Source organism: Calidris pugnax, unplaced genomic scaffold (genome assembly GCF_001431845.1).
Source record: "Calidris pugnax isolate Ruff unplaced genomic scaffold, ASM143184v1 scaffold44, whole genome shotgun sequence".
NCBI classification, from domain to species: Eukaryota; Metazoa; Chordata; class Aves; order Charadriiformes; family Scolopacidae; genus Calidris; species Calidris pugnax.
In genome coordinates, this window is record NW_015094506.1 from 34,641,555 (window position 1) to 34,661,900 (window position 20,346).

The window sequence follows — 20,346 nt, forward strand, 5'->3', positions numbered from 1 at the left end:
TAGATGCCTCCTTCCTGGAAACATTCAAGGTCAAGTTGGACGGGGCTCTGAGCAATCTGATCTAGTTGGAGATGTCCCTGCTCATTGCAGGGGGTTTGGACTGGATGACATTTAAGGTCCCTTCCAATTCAAACTATTCTATGATTCCATCCTTATGGATCCCTTCCAACTCAAACCACTCTGATTCTATGATTTCTTTACCCCAAGACTGAGTATTAGTAACAGCAGCAGTCAGTGTAAATGGATAAATATAACTATCATGAGGAACTTGTAACTCTTTAAATGCTAAGTCAAGAGAAATGCCTCATTTATTCTGTGAGTTTTCTTAGTCATGCATTTCTGGATTTTTATATGTGGTTGGAAGCCAAAGAACCCTATTGCAGCCATCCAAGATGTTCTTACGAGTGTGAGACCATATGAATATTAGTATTCAGTAGACTCAGCAGAGATTAATTCTTTTTTCAGTACTCCTGAGTAAATCTGAAATAATCCAATTATATTATATATGTACGAGCATTATTAAAACCAAATGTTGATCCTTTGGTGTTTTAGAATTCCTCGTGGTTTTAATTCAGAGCACAAGGACTTCAGGGTGGTGCATGAGCAGATCTGGGATCTGTTTCTAACCCAGTTTCACAATGGCTATGCAAAAGAATAAGCATGAATCAACACTGTCTTGAGTGTGGATATTTTCCTACATCATGGATGTGGTCTTAAGTAAATGGCTAAGTTTGTCTCAGTTTTTTCTGTATATAATGGTGCTTGAGCTTTGTAAAGCCCCTTGGGATCAATAGGTTTAAAGTGTAAAAAGCTATTAGTCCACTGTTTTAAAAGCTTTCAAAAGTATGACACTAAAATCAGGATTATTTTTCTCCAGAAAACAAACACCATTCAACAAATACAAAAGGGAGCAACTGCTATAAATCGCAAAGACAGAGGAGGGGGAAACATAAAGCAGTTAAGATTCATTATTTTTGTGTGCCATCTTCTGTGAAATACAAAGGAGAACGAGTAATACATCAAGGCAGATACTGTCCTACAACCTTGAAAGGAGCTGTAAAAATATCAGCAGCAAGATTCAAGATACAGCCACTACATGGCACTTCAACAATGAGCAGAATATAATTTTCTTGAATAAAATGCAAATGAGCTCTGAAAATTCAGGTCATGACAAAATTAAGTTGTTCCTCCTGAAGAAAAGTGAATAGCACACGATCTGTCCTTGTCTGTGATGTACATGATCTGTCCTTGTCAATCATCTCTGTAACTGTGCTTATTTGAATCCCAGTTGCTGAGTTCTCAAGCTCTGCAGAGGAGCAGTCCTGTTCCTTCCATATAGACTCTCTAGTTCTTGTCATTCTTTCTAGGTGTTTCATTTTAGAATCTAGGCTGTCAGTCACATTAAAGAGCATTTTAAAATCCAAATTTGCAAAATGCGTGGCGGGATTCTTACTATAAATGAGAAGTTTCATGTCCCCAAGCACCTATATAAAATCAACTGGCCATTGATTGTTACTGAAGGAAGAATGTGTTAACTAGACATGTACCAGATAGCAATGATGGCTTCTGTCTGAAGGTTGATTTACATGTTGACAGGAGGAAAGGTAGGATGGGCTTTGCTCGACACTGCTAAGCATTCCCCTTTCATGACACATGAATAAGGAAGAGGGGAGGAGACAGCTCTTCAATCTTAACTCAGTGGAACAGTCACTGTACAGAGAAGAAGCATCAGTGATTTGTAGGAAACTGTTAATGTAATTTGCTGCTCTCACCAAATTTGTAAGGAATTATGAAGAAAAAGGTCAGAAATCTGTACAGGGCTCAATAAGTAACATCTGTAAAAGCACAACTTAATATGCAGTCTGAGAATTCGTTACATATTCATAAGTGAATACTTATCAAACAGAGAGAAATTTTAAATCAGTATTTTTAGATTGAAATAAGGTGTATAAGGGTTGTAGGAAGTTAGTACCTTTTCTTCCAATTTCTGTTGCTGGACCAGCACAAACTTAGCTTTCTATGGGTGGATTCCCAGCAATTCCTAATGCCTGCTCCCGGCTGACAATGTATCAGGTAAACTGCTGACCTGGAACACATGTTATTATTTTCAATATCCAGAGTGGTCATGCTCTCCTGGAGGAGGTCTTTGCATACTTCTCTGCTTTGTGTAATGCTGTTACAGTTTTTCACTGTATTATCACCATTTTAAAACCCCTTGATTCACAGAAATTCTGCTTGTGCCACCATGAGTAATACAACTCTGAGGTCTAACATGGCAACAGTTCCCCAGGCAGAGATTTTCTGCAGACGTTAAGATCCTACAAGAAACTCAACAACTTGACCAAATTCAGAAAGAGTTTGAAGCCATGTCATCAGACCAAGAACCAGAGATTTAACATATTTTTTCTTTGAGGTTCACATGCAAGACAAAAATTTGGCATCTTGGACATTTACGAGTAAACTTGCAGGTGAACAAATTCTTGTGAACCAGTGCACTGATTGTTTATAACTGGAGTAGCTCATTACACCTTCCCAAGTAAACAAAGTTGTTATTGAACAATACTTACTCAAACTAAATAGAAAAGGCTCAGCAATTTATTTGTGTGCTAGTCTCTCTGGAGATCAAATTTTGAATAGCCTCAAAATTAGCATGTTCCTATAATGGTAATTCTTTTGGAGAGTGTGATTTCTATTTATTCATTGCTTCTGCAGGATTTTAACTATCTGACTTTTTTTTTTTCAGGAAAACATGCTGCCTTAGAACCATTTATTTTGCTGAACCTTTTGCCGAATGCAACAGACAAATACTACACTTATAATGGGTCTTTATCAACTCCTCCCTGCTCCGAAACAGTTGAATGGATTGTGTTTAAAGATACCATTAGTATTTCTGAAGACCAGGTAATTTGTTTAGTATATTAAAACCAAATAATTGTAGGTAATACCAAAGAAAAGCAGTTGCCACGTATATGATAAAACCTCATGGCATTCATTGCCATTCATTGCCAGTCCAACAACCTGGCTTTTCCTTTATCTAGTTTTAAATCTTTCATGCACCCATTAAATTAGAAAGCATATATATTACTTAAGTGTGCTATCTTTTCCCTCTTTTAATTCAGGACTAGAAGTCATTTCTTGCTTTAGAAGGGAGTAAGAACCCACTTCCTAACTCCACAAGCTGTCTGGACTTCTAGCCCAGACAAAGAGAGACAAAGATATACTGCTGATACAGAGGAACAAAATTTCAGTGCCCCCCAGGAGAACTCAACCAGGAGACTTTACCCAATATCTTTTCCCCAGTGTTTTTGCCTGTTAGCTGAATCTGGTTAATTTGTTTTTGACTTCTGACTTCCTTTTTTCCCTGCCTCCTCTAGTTAGCTGTATTCTGTGAAGTCCTTACGATGCAGCAGTCTGGCTATGTTATGCTAATGGACTACCTGCAAAACAACTTTCGAGAGCAGCAATATAAGTTCTTTGGGCAAGTGTTTTCCTCTTACACTGGACAAGAAGAAATTCATGAAGCAGGTATTTACTGAATAGTCATTTATCTCTTCACAGGTTGAAAGACAATTTTGAGTAAAAGATTCGTCCTAGTATGAAGAAATTCATTTTAAATTGTGTGGAAAGTAGCATACTGTATTATTACTCATAAATCTATCACTTCAGAGAAAAAATACTAGCAATCATAAAACATGTCAGATTAAATGGAGTGGAAAATTAAATGCTTGTCTTGACCAAACATTCAGTGAAGATCACGTCAGTTCAAGCTTTCTTGCACTGCCCTTTTAATTTGTTTCAGACTTAAACAAAGCTGCCTTTTCAGGGGCTGCAAGAGCGTTTTGTTTTACAAACCCATTTGGTTCTTTGTTGTGTAATGTGGATGCTTTTCCAACAGAGGCTGAAGTGAGGTCACCAAATTCATTTCACGTAGTCTACTGAGAAAGTGATAGATGGAGAGAATCCCAGAAGCCAGATTCTGTTCTGTGTTTTACCTAAACCTTCTTCAGGGAAGTTTGTAAAAGTTATGTGACCAAAACAGTACATTATATAATGGGAAACAAGGTCTAGCACTAAGTACGGAAGTCAATTATTTCTATACTCACAAGCACAGAAGAATAAATAGTAAACATCTAATTTGGAGGTAGTATGTTGCTACTTGGGTGGGATACCTGTAGCTTCTTCTAAACACAGCTGCACTGAACTATGCTTAATTAGACAGATGACTGAAGCATGCAGTGTAGGTGTTCTCCAGATTAGAAAGAAGTGTGATTTCATTTTAATTCTCTTTGGTTGGATAGGTATTTTTTTTCCTACTGGAAGGTTGCTGTGTATGAAACTTGCGTACGAGCCGGGGGGTGTTCATGGTTCAGACCTGCCAAAGGGCTGCGTCCCCTGCACGAGCACATCGCACTGTTCAGCCACAGTGCTGCACAGGATGGCTTCACTGCTTCATTTCTATAACCAGTAGTGACACTTCTGTTTTGACTTCAGCTTGTACTGAACTCCTCAGATGTGTGCCCAGGATATATTCCTCAGTCTAAGCCAAGAAATACCTGTTCTGGCAGGGTTTTTTGGTTTAGGTACTAAGTACCACTTGAAATTTTGAAGCTTGGAGGAGAAGTATGGAATTGAGCTGCAGCAATCAAATATATTATAACAGTTAAATAAATTTCTGTTTCCAAATAGACTTATAATGGACATTGTTGACTTGGCCAAACTTAAAGAAAGACAATCCTTCCCCAGATCCCTCCAGTTAATGAAGGTCTCTGGGAGACAAGTCACTGTAATACAGTCCACCCTTTCTTATGTCCATGTTATGAGAAGGAAATGATTTTCCTCAGTCCTTTTTGAATAGGAGTCAATCTACAGTGAAGAAATGTCATAGGCAAAGGACCTTTGAAGACCCAGACCAGGACTTCTTCTGCCACCTGCAATCCACTTGACTCCCAGGTGGTTGCACAACAGCCATGACCTTGACCCTGCAGCTCAGTCATTGTAGTAGAAGGAAGCTACTTGCAGCTGTGCCATCCTAATCTAGATTTTCATAGAGACTGACAAGAAGAAAAGGTGGACAATACTTTTTGAGAGAAACCCCTGCTTCCTTCTGTCCACTCCATGTGCTGACACTTGAAGGAGCTTTCCACATGCTGTCCAAAGCAGTGTGTGCCTCAAAAGTGCATAGGATGTTGCTTCCAACCAGTCCCATTTCTGCACTATATTAAAGAGAGATAATGTGAATTTTCTGTTTTACCTGTGAGTTTGGTACAGATTAGGAAAGTGTCCAGCCTAAAGATACAAGGATCCTTTTCTGCATTGAGTTGTACCATTTAAAATTAGAAGGCCTTCATGTAATGATAAAATATGTTGTTCAGACCATCCAAAATTTCTGTGTGCGTAGACTCGTATAATAACAAACAAATGGGTTTCAGTCTACTCAGTTTAAGACAAAAGTGTCCCGCACTCACATTACTGTGGCAGCAAACACATGTAGTATTTATTCTACACTAGGTATTTAAAGTAACAAATTGTAGGTTAAAATTTCCGGTTTGGCCATAAACGAGGAGGGACAGAAAGGGATCATTAAAAGTTCAAGTCTTCCTCTCTATGTATTTCAGATTCCTGTTAATTTTTATGTGGACTATTTAAATGCAACAACATCACATACACACACATATACATATTTATGTATACACATGTATATATGCACACACAATTGCAATTATAGAATTTGTTTGATGTAGAACATCAGAGGACCATTTCTGTTTTCACCTCCATTTTAAGAGAAGGTAAAACCCTAGGAGTCATTAAATTTAAATGTTGAGATGTAAGAACTGTAACATGAATACCTTAGTCCCAAAGAGTAAATAGGCTTATGTCTTTCATATTTAATATTGCAAAGTTCTTGTAGTCACCAGAGAAAAAAAATAATCTTTGAAATCCCTTCAGATGATGAAAAGAAATGACAAGAGTGGATCTTACACAAGTAGTTAACTGAAAAATTATTTTGTGTTGTGGAACCTAGGATCTCAATTTTCTCTTGTTGGATTTAGTGTAGACTCTCATTAGTCAGTGGGATTAAGTACTTGATTTATTGCTGTTATTAATACATGGCATTTCTTAAGTAGAGCCAAGTTTCCTTAGACGAACTAAGAGAATCTTTCTATTCAATAATAACTAATTCAGCAATATATCATCAGAAATTTTCACACAGTGATAACCTCAACATTCTTAGTGTAGAAGCACTGCCCAGCCCAGCTGAGGGCACGGGAGATACTTTGTTCCCCAAGCTTGCCTAGGGACACATGTAATTTTCCTCTGAGATATATGTGTATGCATATACATATGTATATATTTAAGAAGATTAAAATAGCTAAACCTTAGAGCAATACCGGAGGATTCACCTCAAAAAGCTTTTTGAAATTGCAATGCTTTATCTCCACAAACCTCAGCTGGAATAAAAATCCATTTATAATAGAAATCATTGTTTATTCCTATAAACCACGAGAGCCATGGTGGTAGCTGCTGGGCCCGTTACGCGACCTCCCACCCACCCTGCTCTTGCAGCAGTGTGCTGTGAGTGAGGGCAGAAACACCATCCTCGTTAACCCTCCTGCGTTAAGTAGAGATACAAAAAGCAATGGGTTCTTAAAATTCAAGACTGACAAAATATGTTGGTAAAAAATATTTGTCAACCTCTTTTTTCTGATGCAAAATACAACTATGTAAAGCTCAGCAGTCATTTTAGTTAATGCTTCTGCAGGAGCAGGGGTAAGGACCCAAGCCTTCACCATTTCACCTAACCGCAGGTGACATCCATTAGCTATAACCGTTCTCAGATTGTCTCAAGAGACTTTATCCTGAGACAATGTGCCAGGCGTCCCTGCCCAGGTACCGGCAACCAGGGAGGTTGTGGGGTGGCCTCTATGAGATGCAGCCAATTCCAGATGGCTCCAACCCACCCACCCAGGGCAGGGCTGAGCTCCTCAGACAAGATGGTAGCACCTCAGGGAAAAGAACCTTCTCTGCGGGCTACAGAGATTCCCCTGCAATCTGTGAAGACTGTGGTGCAGTAGGTTGTCCCCCTACAGGCCATGGAGAGCTCACACAGGAACAGGCTCCTGGCAGGAACCATGGTCTGTGAGGAGCAGTCCATACAGGAGCAGATTTTCTGGCAGGATCTGTGACCCTGTGGGGGACCTACACTGTGGCAAACTTTTCCTGAAGAACTGTGCCCTATGGAAAGGACCCAGGCTGGAGAAGTTTGTGAAGGACTGTATCCCATGGGTGGGACCCCATGCTGGTGCAGGGGAACAGCGTAAGGAGGAAGGAGCCATAGAGGCAAAGCTCAATGAACTGACCAGAACCCCCGTTCCTCATCCCCCAGTGCTGCTTGGGGTGGGGAGGTGGATGAGTCACAAGTGAAGCTGGGCCTTGGAAGAAAAGAAAGGTGGGGAGAAGATATTTTTAATTTTTGGTTTTGTTTCTCACTATTCTGTTCTAATTGGTGATAAATTAATTATATTTCATCAAGTCTGTTTTGCCCATGATGGCGATTGGTGATTGCTCTCCCTGCCTTTATCTTGACCCATGAGCTTTTTAATCTTATTTTCTTCCCCTGCTTCACCTGTCCTGCTGAGGAGGTGGGGTGAGAGAGCAGCTGGGTGGGCACCTGGTGGCCAGCCAAGGTGAACCCAGCACATATCTGCTGTGCTTGTTCCACTTCCATCAGAGAGATGGAGTAGACTGGGAATACTGAAGAACTGCTTTTTGCTACAGACAGTGACAGGGAGCTGAAAAGCCCTTGAATGTCTTAATCTACATAAAGTGATTTCATAGCTTCCACACTTGAAAATGTGGATTTAAAAGATAAGTATCTCAAAACCAGATTCAACTAGAAGAAAGCAACAATTGTGGAAAAAAATTCCCTGACTTACCCAATGCTCCCTCAGAACTACACCTAATTTTATTCCAACTGTGTCAAGCTCAGAGATGCAGGTACAAATTTATTTTTATATATATATATATTAATAAGCCAAATTTGGGCAGCTTAAAAAGGTCTCTTTGTCAAAAACACAGCCAAAGTAGTTTTTTACAATGATTTGGCTAATGTACCTTGGTGCTCCCCAATGATGCAATTCAGTTTAGATTAAAAACATCTAAGTTATGGGGGTAGCATTTTGTTCCACAGAAGAACAGGCAAAGATAGGTGCATTATCATGGTCTGATATGAAGAACCAGCATCTGAGTACTCACCTGGGGAAAGCAGAGACGTGAATTCAAGGCTGGCAGGGGCTTAAATAGGTCTCTAACTTCCTGGGACTGGTATGTGGCTGCTTGAGTCTTGTAATCTGGTTGAGTATCTGTGATTTCAGACTAGTAACAGAGATAATAAAAGGGGAGATAACACTTTTCTTGAGGGAAAAAAAAAGTTGGAAGAACCATCTGGAGAAGCAAACTGTATAGTACTGAAAAAAATAATATTGGAGACACCAGTCTTCCACCTTTAAAAGCTTTATAATATTGCTCAGTTAATCTGCATACAGTCAGAGATTTCAGAACCAAATTTACTTACAGACAAAAAACAGGAAGGGAGGAAAAAGGACAGTAGAGTATGGTCAGGGAGAAGCTTGGTGAGTATACTATGAAAAAGCATTTGGAAAGTTATTTTAGACATCTTCAAAAAGAAATAGCTGAAGAGTGTTTTGATTTATTAAAAAAATAATCAGAGTTGAAGTCATCTGAATGCTCAGAATTGAGAAGGGTATCGTCTTTGCTGGTCTAATGATTTCTTTTTGCCATCTGGTGGAAATGGGATGGAATGACAAGTTTTAGGAATGGAATGTACACTATTTACATTTTTTTTTTTTTTCATTTGCTCTTCCTTTATGTCAATTAAAATAATTCAGTAAAATTAATTAAATGGCATGTCAGATACTTAGCACAGTAGATTCAAAGCCTGATAAGCTACAGAATTCAACTAAATTACACAGACTAGTACTGCCTCTACTGTTAGCTCACACACACACAAAAGAAAATTAAAAAAAAAAGAGTTGTTGCTTATTTTCCATTGACTACCTCAAACCAGAGCTGCTCAAAACTTTCCACCTGCAAACAGAAGAAATTGAGTTTTTCAAAATATTGGGGTTTGAGTGCCCTCCTGTGTTCAAGTGACAAATTGCAAACTTAATGGAAAGAATTTTTTTCCTTTCTTTCAAAAATACAGTATTGTCCACCAAAAGCATTGTAATATCAAGGTGTTTGCTTCTTTTAAGAGAACTCCAAAGAATCTACACTTGTTTTCTTAATTAGCTAGATATTTTGTTTTGCTTGCTTTTGCTAGATACTCAAATTTTGTTTTAAACAGAATCTGAGACTTGAAAGATAGTTTCCTATTTTTTCTAAATAGGGAATGATTATGTTATTGCTTACGCAAAAGTCAAACAAAGTTTTGTAATAAAAATATATACACCTAATCAATTTAATATGTTGGATTTAATTAAATTGGTGAGAGATTCAAAGTAAACTTCATGTACTCCGATGAGTGGTTTTGGCAAGTCTAATAGGTGAAGTAAAGCAATAGAAATGAGGTAATAAATGAAGAAATAGAATTAACAGGGTGCCTTTTCAGTACATATGAAAGCACATTTGAAAGAAAATTCAGTATACAAGGGAGGAACTCCCCAAAAGTTAGGGCAGGGGCAGATAGCCACTCCCAGCTTTTCAACCGAAGTGCAAAAAGTCTGCAGTTTCAAAGAGATAAGAAGAAGGATTTATAAAAGGAAATTTCAGGGAATCCTGGCCTCATTCTGAGGCATCAGAACAAATCTAGTAGCTCTGCTCTCAAGTTGAGAACAAAAAATTAGTGACCATTTTTGTCAGTCATCTCCATTCTTCAGTGCTGTGTCTGAAGGCACAGTCCCTGCACCAGCAGAGGGGATGATGAGAGGAAGAAAGAAGCGTGGGGTCTCAGCCCAAACCCAAACCAGCCCTGAATGATGCAGCTGTTTATGATGTTGCTTTATTTTTTTGTGTATCACAACTTATCGGTTATTTTTCAGTGAGCTTCAACTAAGTAATTTAGATTTTCTGCTAATGTAATTTTTTCATACAGGTTAATCGACCTTTGACCTTGTATTTTATTTTTAAGCTACCCACAGGTACTTGGGCAATTTAAAAAAACGAATGACAGCATCTCAGTAAATTTCTAGCACACTGGTAATCAGTACATCTATATATCTAGAAAAGTATCAAAATGTTTAGCTTACTTGAATAAAATGAACAGAGTATTGGAGGGGAAAGGCCAGAGGACGTGGAGTAGCTGCCTGGCCATGCTTCTCCTGGAGTGCAGGTTCCAGGCTCACAAAGAAGGTGTGTATGAGCCAAGCCCAGGACCGCAACAGTTTGATCAGGCTTCTTCAGCAGGTATCTAGATGGTGCCTTAAAATATAATAACATGAAATCACTACCTGCTGATCTAATCCTTTCTTAATCTCTTCCTATTTGCCTTTTGTCTCATCTTTTGGAACTATTAAAAGATTCAAACATCCTTGAGAGGAAATTAAAGGGTGATAGGTTTACCTTTAACCTTTAAAACCACTCTATTGTAGATTAGAGTCTATTATAGCTGGTGGGAGAGTGTGCAGCTCTTCTAATGCTACTTTGCTAGATCAACAAAGACAGCGTAACAGAGATTTACTCACCCCCAGGACATACATATGAATCTTTATTTTTTGTGTTTTATATTTTATGTCTTGGGAACTGGAAATGAAAATTTCACAGAATATGGTATAAAAAAGGGGGAAAGGGGACTCAGTCCTCAAATTAACTTGGTTTTGAATATCTAGTGTTAAAATGCTGGTTCTGTTTGTTACTTATGGCATCTCAGATACTTTAGTGGAAAGCTAAAAATGAGGCACATAAAAGACTTTTCTTAGGAGGTGGCTCAAGATCTTAGTAGTCATTTGTCCCATTTAGTAACTATCATGTTCTTTCCTTTTTTCTTTCTTTCAGTTTGCAGCTCAGAGCCTGAAAATGTCCAATCCGATCCAAAGAATTATACTAGTCTTCTCGTTACATGGGAAAGACCTCGAGTTGTATATGACACCACAATTGAGAGATTTGCTGTCTTTTATCAACAGTTGGATGGGGAAGACCAGACTAAGCATGAGTTTCTGACAGATGGGTATCAGGACTTGGTAACTGTAAACTCTTCAAGTTTCATACAAAGGGGTGATGGCAAAACACTCGCTGTTGATTGTCTTAGGGGATTAAACAGTAGCTGGGAGCTGATTCATTAAAAAAACTACTCCTTTGTCTGCAGCTCACAGAAGTTGTACTTCATTTTTTGGCTGCGAAGCCACAAAGACAATCCAAAAAGAAAAAAAAGAAAAAAAAAAGCCTCTCTTGCCCAGAAGAGAGACAGCTTTCACAGGCTGCTCATTTGGTTTGCCTGTACTGTCCCCAAAAGTTTATGACCATGTCAATCTCAGAGCTCCTTAGCCATAAAACCCTTAGTTGATTGATAGTGATCTGTACTTCATTGCTCACTGGTGTGCAAAGAATGACCGACACAAGCAAGTAATAAGATTTAGTACAATCTTACTGCTATAAATATTAAGTTACTAATTATAGCTTCATGGTATTTTGCTAATGTGATCTTATACCCTCTTAAAGGCTCATAATTTGTCAGAGATAATGTTACCTAAACTAATTACCTAAACTAGTGTTCAGCATTAAATAATTATATGGTTTGGTATTCTCTATGTAAAAATTCACAAGATTTTTTTTTTCAAGTTTACTGAAAAACATTTGTGACAAAATATAAAAGGTATATGTTAGTCCTAGAGGAAAGCAGCTTTATGGTTCATGAGAAAAATGTGCTATGAAAAAAGTAACATTTCCAAATATTTGGTATTTACTTGCAAGTAAATGATTAAACATGGTTTTTCTTTTAGGGGGCTATTCTAAATAATCTGCTGCCCAATACAAGTTATGTTCTTCAGATAGTTGCTGTTTGCTCTAATGGTCTATATGGAAAATACAGTGACCAAGTCATTGTTGATATGCCTTTAGAAGACCCAGGTAAGTGGTCTTTTGACCTTAGTGATCACTTTTAGTTTAAAATCTGTATCTGAAGAAGTAATTTGTTTGCAAACCAGTTAAAATGCACGACAATCAAAATATGCTAAAATGAAATTTCAAAATCACTGCAGTTAACCTTCAGCATGTTCTTTGCTACTGATATTTTACATGATGTAATTCCCCATTCCTTGTAAACATTACCTGTGAAAGACTGCATGTTAATTTTTTTTAACTCTAAGAATATTCTGGAAAACACCTACCTGATTTCAAATCTCACAAGTGTATCTTTCAGCAGTATAATGTAGGGAAATAAAACCATGTTTGGTATTATTTCTCTATAGCTCAAGCATCCTCACAAAATTAATTCACACAGCCAAAATATTAAGGAAACAAGTAATACAAACCCAATATATCACTTATAAGTCAGTATCAATTGATTTTGAAATTTGATTTCTTATGATTACTTGGAGTTTGATTTCAAAGGACTTGCGGTGATGGAATTCCCTTGCTTCTTAATGCTGCCTCGCAAAAAATCAAAAGGCCTAACAAACAAATCTTACTGATTTCACAGCCAGATTTACTTCTTCCACCTGCTGGTAAATATGAAATAATTTGAAACTATAGCATGAAGCTTGATCTTGTCCTTAATAATTCCTTAAATTCTGTGGAAGTTTTAGCATCAGACACAGTTCTTATGAAAGTGAGTGAGAGCTGCGTTTTTGATTAAGAACCTGGTAATTAATCATAGGAAAAAAATCAAAGACTTTCTGATCATGCAAGAAACTTTTTTGTCTAGGGGCCTGAATTCTTGTTGTCTATTTACAGATTCTGTAAGTTAAGTTTTACAGTTCATTAAGTCTGTTTAGCTACAGCAAAGTGCTTAGCAATGTTAGGATGTACTTGGGAAAACAGGTCAGTTTTTCATTTCAAGGGAACCACATTACAGCGAGAAAGAATATGATTCTCAACAATCTCTGCCACGTGAATTATGAACTAATAATGGTAATAGGCTTATAATAGTGCACTTTTGTCTAAAGGAGGGGGATGCAGGTTCAGGTATAGTACATATAAATTTTCAATAAACATTTAAAGTGTCTTTCAAGCACATAGTGTTAAGAATGCATTTTTGGAGTCTTGTGCTACTTTCTACCAGAATTTTCCCATTTCTCTTCAGTTTTCTAAGAAGTCCGTGACAAGGTTCTGACATTCTACATGACATTTCACTTTTCTGTTTATCTACCTCTTAGATACTATATTCCTCCACTTCCTTTCCAGAACGTGCTGGGTTTGTGTTTGAAGAATTTACTCTGATGAGATTTCACCTACATACCCGTACTTGGAATGACAAATAAGCAGCGTAGCGTTGTCATCATTAAACAATAGTTCAACAGATCGAGTCAGTGCAGTGCTGCCATCGCAGCTTTAAAGATTCTAAAATTAGACATTGCAAAACAAAATCCCGGGATGGTAATACCCGCAGTATAAACTGCCCTATTACTACCGAGGTACCCCAGCTGTAAGGATGAGTTGCGTACCCTTCTGCTGTGTGCCATGGCTCCCCTTGGAAGGAAAGGTGGATGCAGAGGCAGGGAGGGGGTCGGGAGCGCTGGGGCTGGCTAACCACGGAGCCAGTGCCCCCCTGCTGCCAGCAAATGCTGCTGGGGAACAAACCTGGCAATGGGATGATGGGCCCTCCGGCAGTCTGCAGCTGGCCAGGGGTAGGTACAGCCGCTCATCACCCCATCCCTGTCCTTCTTCTGCAGAAGTCAGGCAAAGCAGTGGCTTTGCATTCATCTCAGTAGAAGGGAGGGTGAGGGCCTTGCTTTGGAAATACATGCTGGCAAACTCATTTCACCTTCCAGTGTATCAGCAGAAATTTCTCTGGGATTTGCATTTTCAGACAGGAGAATTGCATTTCAGAGAAGAACATTTTGTGAAATGAATGTTATATTTAGGAGTTCTGAGTGAAGGTCTGATATTCCCATGCCTTTTTACGTAGACCACTAAATTCTTTTTGCATATACAATGCAAGGATAGATAGGAGTCACAACAATGGAAGGATGTATCTATATAAAATATGAACAGGTTAGCGTACCTATGAAAATGGTATTTTTGTGTTTTCTGTCATTTGAACATTTAAAAATGTCTCCTTAATGTTGCATTAAAGCAGATTATGTGTATAAGTACATAGCTATTGCAAGTACTCTTGTTTTCAAATCAAGCATTGTAAAAAGGAGAGTTAAATAATCTGCATATCAGAACTGTATAAACACCTGTTTGTTTTTTTTTTCAAATGTCAGGCAGTTCTGAAAATTTTTAGTAGCTTCAGATCTACCTATGGTTTTTTCTTTAGTTTTCCAAAGCATTCAAAATTGAGGAAGATTAAATCAGGTCAAATGAAGAGTTTAAAGGTATTTTAAGTTAAAAATAAAAAGATAAATAGAGGGGAATTTTATAAATAAAAAGTGAAATACCAAAATGAATATATTGTGTGTTTCAAAAAAAGCATTTCTTTGGGCTGCTTCCTATTTGAAATGGACACAAAGTTATTAAATGTACTTTGTGTTCTTTTATTTTGATGCTTCCACAGCAGCACGTCTGAAAGTGTTAGATGAGAAAAATTCAGGGAAAAATCCCTCCCATGTAATCAGTATGATTACTATGGGTGTACATCACTCTATATAAAATTTTTATAGATGCTGTCTTAACCCTTGATATAATTTTAAAATATGAAAAAACTTCCATTCATTTCTAATGTTTATTTGCATACTTACTTTTACTAATTATTTACATCTGAATTAACTGATGCAAATGTTGCAAATATTTTCACATTTAATATTTTAATATTGCAAATATTAAACAATAGAGATATGAGAATGTAGATATCTAATGAAAAAGATTTGTTCAGATCAATTTGCTGGTTACAACTATAACATCAAATTGGTTTTGTGATCTGCTTTATAGATCTTGAGGCAAAAGGGGATTTCTTGGAGCTCCTGCTTGTGAATTTATGAAAGAAAAGTTATCTTCACCATGAAGACATGAAATAAAATTGACTCATATAAAGCATAAGCTAAAACTTTCATTTTCAAGAATTACTCTGAGTAAGCCAGTTTAATTAAGATGAAATTCATTGCAGTCACCTCCAGATCAATTAATCTTCATGTTAAGAGCTAAAGGGAGGGGTGAGTCATGCAGAAGCATTAGATGGGCCCTTTTCCAGGAAGAATTCTGCCTTTGGAGTGGCCACTTTTAATGAGGGAAGTTTCAGTACACTGCGCATCGCAAATCTGGTGTTCAAAAAAACCTCACAACCATTGTTTTACCTTTTTCCTTTTGAGATGCTTTCAAGAGAGAGCATTTCTCATGCTTTCCCCCACCTTGCCTAGGTTAGTGGGGGCTCTGCGGGCTCCAGGTGATCCACAGACCAGGTTTAAACCTTCTTGTTCTTGGCAGTACTTCCTAAGAGGAGAGACCTCTTTTGGACCATGCTCTCTGCCTCAGTTTGTGGAGCCCTCAGGAGCTCTGGTATGACATTGGGCAAATGGTCACAGTTGAGGCCTCTGCTCTTTGGGCTTTTCCTAAACTGTTCAGAGCAGTGGTTTTTCATCTTGTGATACACAAGTGTGCGTGCACATGAGAATTTTTTCCAGTTGATTTCCAGTAAGTAAAAGTCACCAGACCCCCTGCATGATGTAGCCATGCAGCCTCCATTGAAAATAAAAGCAATCATGTACATAGTGTTTTAGTCAGCTTGGATAAAAGTCCAGCCTTTATTTACCAAATTTTCATTTGCTATTAGAATTGGATTTTTAATAACTGTCTAAATGCGTGCTTTGTCTCTCTAGATAACATCTGTATAGCTCTGAAAGTTCTGCAGTAGTTTGTTGTGCAGTTAATACCAGTGTTGCTTACATGCTTTTGCTGACCCAGGAAATGAAAAATAAGAATATATCTCTCCTCTTATCTTCCTTGTGGAGACTTCAGTTGGTGTGTATCAAAAAAACCCATGCTGGGATATGGCTGTCAAATGCTGTCTCCTGCATTGCAGCCCATGCTGTCAGCAATGCTTTGTGAGGGTCTAACTATGCTATTTCTTTGTAACTTATCTTTGTGAGTGATTTTTGTCCTAAAAAAACCCACTAAGCATGTCTTAAATTTTTCATTTGGGGGTGCTATTTTCTAATTTTGTACTGATAAATGTAGAAATCTGAAAACTAATTCAATCAGAAAAGGCAGGCTTTACTTTTGTTCTTGCCATACCTTTTATTACATAAGACAGAAAACAGTTTATGTCGTGCACATTATCCTACAATTGCAAATCAGGTTGTTTTAAGATATTTCTTAAAAGATTTCCATTGAACTTAAACGCAGGGGAATAGTTACCTTTTTTGGCTTTGTTCTATTTTTTCTTCATCTGTTGTTAAAATGAACTACGAAAAGACCCTTCAGAACTTTCTAACTAATAATTTAATTATTTTATTTTAAAATGTAAGCTATAGAATAATCAATATATGGTTCCAGAAAAAATAAACAAGCTTGTTCATCAACCTACATCAATGGGTTGTTTTTTGGAGGGGGCGGTTCTTCTCCTTGGCTGGGGGATGTTAGCAGATTTCTATAATCTCCTGTCAAATCTAAAACTCAGTAATAGAACATCTGTAAGTGTGTGTCTCTGATGCTTTTGAAAAATTCATTGTCTGTGACCAACTAAATTTAAATAGGCTTTCAAAATGCCTGAAGATTTAGTATTGTTAATATTTATATATATAGATCTATATATGTATGTTAATGCCTCTCCATGAAGACAATGGCAAGAAACTGTAGTTCTCTGATGGTGGAATTTGAGGGCACATACCATGTAGTATATTGTGGCACAATCAACACATATTATTTTTCTGGTTAAGTCTAATTAAAGCTCAACACACAAATAATGACCACAGAATGAATAGATGGCATTTCTCTATATTAAAAGTATTTTGCAGAGAAGTCTAGAGCGCATAATACATGCTGTGGGTCTACTGTGGAAATACTGTCAAATTAATGTTTACAATGTTTGATTTATATCATTGAGAAGCCAGGGAATATCATTATCTCCTCCACCCCTTCCTCCCTTCCGCTCCCCTCCCCACCCTGCCCCGGAGCCTCCTAGGCTTCCAGGAGTCAGAGGTAAGATGTTTTTTCTCTCTCTTCTTAATGAAAGGTTAATTCAGTACTTGGTGATTTATAAAAGTTTGTTATGAAAGAACAATTTATGGAACTTTTGTGCAGGATTGTTTAGTCAAAATTTATTTGTTAGTGTGTTAAGTGTCATCTAGTGTATGTTGCATATAATACATGTCTCAAATTGTTTTGAAAGATAGGTATAGATAGACCAAAGAGAGCATTAATTAAGTACAAATTAATAGATCACCATCTAACTTTGCAGAAATGAGAAGTATAAAGATGATATCTTCATACTAGTGTAGTGAGAAAGCTTCACGTGGGAATTGTGGAGGAAATGCAGACATGGAGCTCTGTGTGATGCTATTCTTAGAATTGCTCCCCAGGCTAAGAGACTGGCATTTTTGCTTAGTGCAGCTCAGAATATGTGCTAGCACTGGTGTGCAGACACAGCACTAGAACATTGCCTAGAAGAATGCCTTAGAAATATTCAGAAAGGGAATGGACCTTTCTGTGGACCAAAGGAGTGGTTAGATGAGTTAATGCTATGGAAGGGGTATTAGATGTCGTCACTAGAGGCCTTTGCCAGTTCCTATCAGAGATTTGTAGGTTACTTGCAGCCTGCTTTGAAACCTCTCCTGCTGGACGCCATCAGAAGTACAGTATTGGATTTGGCCAGAAAGACAGAAAGAAGGTGAAAGACTACCTCTAACCTTAGAGAGAAGGATTCTCACATGGGCTGTAGGAGATTCATTTCTTGATCACCCTTCAACTGTTATTTATTTATGGAAGGTGGGGAGGCCTCAGAAGCCTTTAGAGTAGCTCTTTGCAGAGTGCCCAGTACCTGTTTGTTAGGGACTTTTTGTGGAATGTTGTACAACGGGGTTCACATCCTTACATTAGATCAAATGGAGTGGGAGTTTGGAAAAGCCCTTTAGCAGGGGACTCTCTTTGGTCTGCCCTGACGGAGACAGGCAACCTACTGCATGCTCAATATGATGGCATGGCTGTTTTGCTAGTACCTAACTGCAAGCCTGGATGCACAAATAAGGAATTTGCTGTGTGAATATTATAAACAGATCATTTTACAAGAATATCTTCAGAGCTTTCGGATTAAATCTAGAGAAATAGTTGAGTCCCAGACTTCCCTTTTTTCTCTCTTGTATTTCTGCATTAAACTTTACTTTCTCATAGAAAATACTCTCATGAACTTGGTTCTCCCTGGCCAGGATGTGGTTCCTCAGGGCAGATACAACATGTGCTGCAGCATCAAATTAGAGCCAGGCAAAACTTCTGTGGCTGAATGTGTCCTGTCTAGATGAGCATTGCTACACTTAGAGCTAGTTCTCAACCCAGGTGGTTAGACACTTCTCCAAACACGACCCTATAAAACATCTTAGACTGGGTCTCAATAAACATATTAACTAATCAGTTGAGTCCTTTCAGAATCAATAATTCTGTGAATTTAAAATGTTGGATGATGTGGTATGTATTTTTGTTTTATAGAGGCTGATCTCATTCCTGAACTGAATGAAACTGAAGAATATGAGGTATAGCATTCATTTATTTTTAAGAGAGTATTTCAAATACATAGATTCCAACTAAATTGAATTGATATTCTGTAAAAATTTGAGAAACTATGTCACCAAATGAATATATTATCTGCAGATAACTTATATATACATATATGGCCTTCTCTTTCAGCTATATTTTTTTCTAGATAACTCTAGAGACACCTCACTACTTAGTTCTCTGAGGCTGGAGATAGATGGAGAAGTAAGGGATATCGCAGGCTATGCCTAAATCTTTTAAAATAGAAAAATGGGACATCAAGTTACTGTCACCTCTGAGTGAAGTCTGAGAAAATTGTTCATTTAGCAGAATCGAAGTCGTCAGACAGTGTTAGGCTTTCTAGTTTGTTTGAAGAGAAATCTGACTTGGGCTTGCTAATGATGGTCTTAGCACATAGTAAACTAAAGTAAGGGAGGAAGGTAGTTGTGCTGAAGAGTGAGATTTAAGTGTCTGCTATCAGTGTGCTACTGGTTGAATTTAACAGTAATTCCACAATTCTTGGAGGGCCATTTACTCTTACTTCTTGAACTCAAGTTAGACTTTACAGTATAACTCTATTTTACAAAATTTTGGATGCTTTTATGATAGCCTCTGCAGACTTCATATTTGGTAACTGGGTTTCTGGAGTCCCAGCAAGAAGAGAGGTGAAAATGTCACAATGAAGTTTCTAATAGTCTCTAATACAGATTTTACAACGTGGACAGTTTCTTCAGTAAGACCTACATTTGTATCAAGTAATCCCTCAGAAATTTTATTTTATCATTTCAATCTTAGGGCTATGTGAGCTTATCAAATCAAGTCACTTCAGAAACTGAAGGTGCCCCTCAATCTAGTTCACAGAGATCTAGTCTGTGCTCGGACAAGTTTGGTTCTGGTGCAGTTCTAGATGGGGGCACAGCACAGAGCTGTGGGCACTGCTGTGACTAGGTCAAACAAAAAATGCCTGCTGAGCGAGTTAGATGCTTCCACATTATACATTTTGATTTGGGGCAGGGAAAGTTGGGGAAGGGACGAAAGAATTTGAACTAGATCCTCAAGGCCTGCCTAAATCCTGATTGTATTTAGACATGTAATTTATTTTTTTCTTTTTGTGTCTGTCCTTAAAAGTCAAAACCCTAACACAGATTTTTCAGTGTCATTATTCATGTTCAGCAAACAAAGGGTCGTAACAGGGACTAGGTGGTATTACTCACAAAACTTGTGAAACTGTGACAGTCACACTGACCTTCCTGACATCATCTTTTCCAGAAAACTCTGAAGATTCAGCAGATTTAAGGAGAGGTCATAAATATATTTTTAAAATTCTGTTACTATGACAATTTAATCAATATTAGGATATTAGTGCAAATCTCTTAAGACATTCTGATAGCAAACCCATTTTTTTCATGGGTAGAGCTTTTTGTCTCTCAGAGTAAAAGTAACACAATATTTTAAAAGTTGTTGTGCCACAGAATTTTTTTCTTTATATTGCAAATAAGTAACATTTTCAAGAGAAAAAAAAGTACTATGAGTGCTTTTTGTCTCTCAGAG

The 20,346-nt window shown here is 37.7% G+C and overlaps 1 protein-coding gene across 1 annotated transcript in view; it reads left to right on the top strand.

Moving 5' to 3' along the window:
- PTPRZ1 (protein tyrosine phosphatase, receptor-type, Z polypeptide 1) overlaps positions 1 to 20,346 on the top strand; it is a 102,495-nt gene that overhangs the window by 44,433 nt on the left and 37,716 nt on the right. The window contains exons 8-12 of the mRNA XM_014963347.1: positions 2,744 to 2,901; positions 3,375 to 3,525; positions 11,011 to 11,195; positions 11,955 to 12,081; positions 18,751 to 18,794. Of these exons, the coding sequence (XP_014818833.1) occupies positions 2,744 to 2,901; positions 3,375 to 3,525; positions 11,011 to 11,195; positions 11,955 to 12,081; positions 18,751 to 18,794 (665 nt within the window). The remainder of the gene's footprint in view (positions 1 to 2,743; positions 2,902 to 3,374; positions 3,526 to 11,010; positions 11,196 to 11,954; positions 12,082 to 18,750; positions 18,795 to 20,346) is intronic.